Raw genomic sequence first — 6,285 nt, forward strand, 5'->3', positions numbered from 1 at the left:
ACTCCACAGACACGTGTACCCTTAACATAGTTCTCGGGGATATTCAGCGTGACACAGTTTGATAAGGCTGACCCTTTGAATTACAGGCACAACAGAAACAGGAAGTAAGAGTGAGAGAAAGTTGTGGTGGAAGAGTACAGCAGGGTTCGCCACCATCCCCTGCCGGAGCATCGTGGAGCTTTTAGGTGTTTTCCCTCAATAAACACTCACAACGCCCGGTCTGGGAATCGAAACCGCGATCCTATGACTGCGAGTCTGCTGCCCTAACCACTGGGCCTTTGCGCCTCCACTCTTTAACTTATATATTGAGAGAAAAAAAACTGTGTGAAGAGCACGAGTATTTTTTTACTTTCTACAAGAAGTTCATCTTTTTTTTTTTTTTTTTACTTGATCTTCAAAGCTCCGCAAAGTCAAATTGATTGAGAACCACTGCAACTAGAATCGAACTCAGAATAGAGTCAGAAATCCAAATGCTGTAGTACTTTCAACTTGTTATTCTGTCATTTTGATAATTTTGGACTGAAGAAATGAACTCAGTGAATTTAGAATGACAATGTTCTGAGTTTAAATACCGTTGAGTTCAACTTTGCCTTTCAACCTTTAGGGATTGATAAAATAAGATATCAGTTAAATAGTTGGATCAGTAACACTCTACTCTCACTATTGGTCTTGAGTCTAAATTAGAAACAATTATTTAGCTTTCTGAGCTTAATTCCTGATGGTGTTGATTTTTTGGTTTTTGTGTTTCAGTTTTCTTGCGCCAGTTTAGTTGTCTGCACCCTTTTCTGAATTCGTACAGCTGTGACAATTTTAAGAAATTTGTAGGACGATCGATGGCAGAATAGTAGAGCGCCGGATAAAATGCCTTGTATTTTGTTCCATATTTTGATGTTATGACTTCAAATTCCATCGGTAACCATTTATCCTACCACAATGGTGAAGTATTAATCATATATATATATATATATATATATATATACATACTAGGGTTAATGGAATGACTAGGGATTGAACTAAATTCCTTTCATACAAAGTTGTAACATATAATCTAAGGCATTATCAACAACAATGACAACACACACAGAGACATATATTAGAGTATATCTTTATTATTTAAGGCAGCAAATTGGCTGTATTTGTTCCGAATATCAACGTTCTAAGTTCAAATTCCACCGAGGTCAACTTCGCCTGTCATCTCTTTCGGGGTCGATAAATAAAGTACAAGTTTATGGCAGTAGCACTTGCACCGTTTCTCCTTTTTCTCTCGCTTTTCTTTCTGTCTTTCTCTCTTATTCTGCATCTCCCGGTTTCGCGTAAATTTCTGTGACAACGATGAAATGAGAGTATCTTGCGAAATAAACCTTTGTTTATTAATTATTCCTTATAGGACGGTGGAATGACAGAATAATCAGAGTGACAGATAAAATACTTTGCGGCAATTATTCTAAGCCTTATATTCTGACTACAAATCCAGCCGAAATCAGTTTCGTTTTTCATCCTTCCTGGTTTAATAAAATCAAGGACTGAAGCCAATTTAATTGATTGCTGATCTGTGTTAATGGCTATCATGTTACATACTGTAGAATCCAACTCAAATATCCGTCCAGCTGTGGCTTTCTAACGACGGGTGAAATGACATGCAAATGTCAAACTAACAAATACCAGCTCCCATCTAAATATTAACTATTTTGGAATCCACCTTTACAGTCATATAATTCTTAATTTTTCGTCGCGGTGATGGACAAGTTGGAAAACTTGAAAACTATCTTTAATTCATTAAACATTGTAGTTTGCCCATTCCCTTTTCAATCATCATAACCCCGCTCCTATAAAGAAACACCGGGTAAGAGTACATTGCCGTCGCACAGATATCATCAATCTGTACTACAGCATATTGCTGCTAAAACAAACACACACACACACCGACACACACAAACATATCCTATCCTTCACCCTCACATGCACACTCTCTAAAATACAAACCCCTTCTTTGGACAAAAGAAAAATAAGACACCTATATATTTCTAGCATACGTACAAAGCTACAAATTTTGGTGGGAAGGATTAGTCGATTTCATCAAGCGGTACTTTATTTAGTCAACCACAGAAGAACGAACAAAAAAGACGAACTCGGCGTCCTAACAATTTTCAGTCCACTGCGTTCAGTTATCATCAATAGTTTTTGATTTTGTCACAAGGCCAACAATTTTGAGAGGGAATTGTGAGTTGATTACATTGACTGAGAGGTATTTTCTTCCATCGATCCTAGAGGGATGACAGGCAAAGCTGATCTCGGTGAGATTTGAAATCAGAATGTAAAGCGCCGGTAAGGATGTCGTGAGACACATTTTCCGAAGCTCCAACGATTCTGCCAGTTTGCCGTGCTATAATTATATTGATTATATAATCAGTTGTAGAAATGTTTTGAAATAGATGCATACATACGCATATACACAAACTCTGTCTTTGTCTCTCTCTCTCTATCTCACCCACGTGCGCACACACACACACACACACACACATACACACACACACATTGCATATATCGTGTGTATCTGTGCGTGCGTGTTTGTGTGTTTGAGCATACGAGTGTACGAGTTCAAGAATTGAAAGTAGGAAGTCGAACTGTGCGGAGTAATTAAAGAGCAGTGAGAAAAGTAACTAGAAGGACGGTGAAAACCAACCATAAGTTTTGAAAGAGGAAGAAAAAAATGATGTCAAAGAAACTGAAACAAAACGAGAGAGAGAGAGAGAGAGAGAGAGAGAGAGAGAGAGAGAGATGGATGAGAAGGAAGAAAAAGAGATGAAGAGGTAGACAGTCTGCAAAAATATAAAAAAACGACTGTGAAAAAGTGCTGAGGTCAGGGACGTGAAACATAAATATATACATCCTGTGTGATGATATTGTATGTGCCCTTGAGAACAAATTACTTTTCAAGCAATCTATTAAATAAATACTAAATATAATTTCTGAAGGTCATTGCCTTGTCAAATGCTGTAAATTTTGCAAGAGACAGCCGTCGATTGAATCGACCTCAGTACTTTACTTGACTAGTTTTAATTTTATTGATCGCGGAAGGTTAAAAGGAGAAGTCAACACAGACGTGATTGCAATTACGAATATAAAACGGTTTAACTAAATACATCATGGTACTTAGTCAGTTACTGAGATCGATGTAGTCTACTAATCCTTCTTCTTAACATCTCTGCCCTTGTGCCTAAATCAGAAACCATTAATGATAACTGAGCGCGGTGAATTGAAATCATTAGGGCGTCGCTCAGATGGTTATAATTATTTGGTTCCCACCCTTACGGTCTGAATTTAAATCCTGCCGAGTTTATCTTTGTTGTTCATTCTTTCAGGATTGATAAAATAAAGTGCCAGTCAAATACTTGAGCTTTGTATCTGTTAGAAATACATATCGATCATGTAAGGATAAAAGGCAAAGTTAACGCTAACGTGATTGAAATTAAGACTGTAAAAGGACTTTAATTAAATACAACATTGTACTTAGGTGCCTATTTTATTCTACGAAAACACTGACTTCTAACATAAAATGAGTTATACCAGTAATTCAAAGATTCGGCCTTTTTACATTCTGAGTCACGCTGAATCTCCATGCGTTGAGGGTACTTGTGTTTGTGGAGTGCTCAACCACTTGCACGTTAATTTCACGAGCAGGTTGTTGATCGGATCAACTGGAACCCTCGTCGTCGTAACCGACGGAGTGATAGTCATAGTCACTGTTGTAGAGCATGTGCCATCCTGGGCAGCTCTTAATGCAATAGAGGTTAATGCAATAAATAAAAAAACGTTGCCTCCATAAAAGCGCCGCCCTGGGCGGCCGTTCCCATCGCTCGCCACCCTCCCAAGCCACGCTACTGCTTATTATAGGGCAGACTCGTGATCAAAGGCGTTCCAACTTTGACCGCCACATGTTACTGTATATTTTGCATATTTAGGACTACGTTATACATAATTTTTTCAAAGACTATATGTTAGGTTTTGAGGAAATTTGGCTGTTGTTTCTACCAAGTCAAGTGATAGTGGAAATTACCTTTTTGGCTCGCTCTTATTATTTTCTGCTCGTTTATCTATTTCACCCTCACTCCTAACACCCTTTGCTTTTAAACTGAAAGTTCTTGCCATCTGAGTTATTAGAACTGCTGTTGTTGATACTGCTACTGTTGTCGTTTACGTTGCTGTTTGCTTCACAGAAAACCTTGATCAAAGACGTTCCCAACATGACCTAACCATCTTGGTCTTTGTATATCAGAAAGGACATTATCATCTGAGTCCTTTCATTCTTTAGGTTAGTAGGACGTTATTTAGGAAGATTAGGCTGCTATTTCTAACAGGTCGAGTAACTGCATAGAAGCTTCTCGTTGTTATTGATTATAAGGGTTCTGGCTGTGACTTACCCGTCATTTTGCTAGCCTGTAATATCCAATGGATCTTTCCATTCTAAAAACGGGAGGAAATTTGGCAACTAGTTCTAACAGCACTAGTGATCACTTATAGACTCCCTCGTTGTTTTGTCTCTGTTGTTTATGGCAATAGTGATGATGATAGTGTTGGGGAGGATTATGTAGTCGTTGATTTTTCTTGTGGTAGGAAGTGGTTATTAATTGCTTTTTTGAATCACTGTTGTTTTCAGTCCTCATTAACGGCCTATCTATGTCTCGTCTGCGTTGCATAAACAGGACAAACGTTAAAACTTTAACATATGATAGTTTCCCATATAAATTCAATCTGCAGGGGGTGACATAAGCATTATGTTACTAAACAGAATTTCTGCAGAGATTGTTTTACACACTTTAAAGTATGTTAAAAAAGTTGAAAATATTTCTTTTTATGTCTGTCTATCCTATGAGAAGGGCCTGGAGCTATAATCTTTGGAACTCATTCCATTTATACGAAGACTAACGTTAAATTGTGGAACAGGATTTCATGCTGTGGAAGTATTTTATAAATTGTTGAATGTTCAAGCATAAGAACTAATAGGCAAAGGCACAAATGCGACCCACATTAGAACACATTAGAGCATAGAACAGAACAGCTGTTAAACACACACATGCACATACACACATACAGGAGAGAGAGAGAGAGAGGGGGAGGGGAGAGATTCTACAGAAGTGGTTGCCAACCGGCGTATTACGACATCCTAATCTGTTGTAGACAGTTGTTGGGGGTATCGTGAAGATTTAAGTTAAAATTACACTACTGACAAATGTTAATAAAAGATAGGGTGTCAATGACACACAAACGTTAGAAACTACTGTTTTAAGGCACCCTCCAAAAAGGCTATCTGATTGATTGGCAGACAATGAATGTAGAATTCATTCAACAGAAGTTTAAACTAAACGTAAACTGCATTACATATAAACTGAACATAAGCTCCACCGTCACAGGTTTGCTCTTTTATAAATCTCTGACGTTGTGCTTATGTAAAAAACTATAAGGGGAAAGAATGCTGGGAAACCGGCTGGTGTCTGGTTCATTGGCGCTGGTACAATAGAGACGTGATGTGTGGTGAATGGCTGCTGCCAAAGACGAAGTGAGGCCGAATACAAGGGTTTTTATAACCCTGGGTTGGCTCCAGAGACAAAGCGGTCTTTCCCGTGTTGAAAACAAACTGTTGCAAACAGGCGATTGGACATGCAACTAGTTTTGCAAGCCACTGAATCACGTGATTCGATGGAAAGAAAAGGTCTGGTGAGCCCACTCTGCGGTATTTAAGCTTAAACGACCAAACATATAAAAGCATTACACACTTCTGCTACAAAATTAATAATTCAATCTTAGTAAAAACTGTAGAGCAGATGTAAACTCCTGGTGAGCCAAATCCACAACACAGTTTTAACACTCGGTAGTATAGAATATTGTCCTGTCTCCCACGCGCGTCATCTGGGAAAGGCACGAATATTACAAATTCTAAATCATGTCTCTTACAAATTGTACTTTTACTCGTACTCCTATGTAACTATACATTCATGAGCAAAAGTTTTTTTTCGTTTTTCACAGGTGGTGTATTATTGTCAACCAAGCTTCACCGTTCCTTTGCCCCCATCAGACATTGGCAAGAATTACAAAATTAGTAAGGAAGGAATTGGTATAATAGGGCCATACAGCAATAAATCAATTGACCAGCTAATTACGGGAGCACTCGGTGGAATCGGAAGTAAGTATCATTAAATTTTGCTGTTTTAGTGTTAAACACACACATGTACATACACACATACAGGAGAGAGAGAGAGAGAGAGAGAGAGAGAGAGAGAGAGAGAG

General features: G+C 38.3%; 1 protein-coding gene across 1 annotated transcript in view; it reads left to right on the top strand.

The window, feature by feature from the left end:
- LOC106873821 (zinc metalloproteinase nas-14) overlaps nt 1-6,285 on the top strand; it is a 51,910-nt gene that overhangs the window by 1,708 nt on the left and 43,917 nt on the right. Inside the window, exon 2 of the mRNA XM_014921333.2 lies at nt 6,025-6,181. Coding sequence (XP_014776819.1) covers nt 6,025-6,181 — 157 coding nt within the window. The remainder of the gene's footprint in view (nt 1-6,024; nt 6,182-6,285) is intronic.

This window comes from Octopus bimaculoides, chromosome 1, assembly GCF_001194135.2.
Source record: "Octopus bimaculoides isolate UCB-OBI-ISO-001 chromosome 1, ASM119413v2, whole genome shotgun sequence".
In the NCBI taxonomy this organism is placed as follows: Eukaryota; Metazoa; Mollusca; class Cephalopoda; order Octopoda; family Octopodidae; genus Octopus; species Octopus bimaculoides.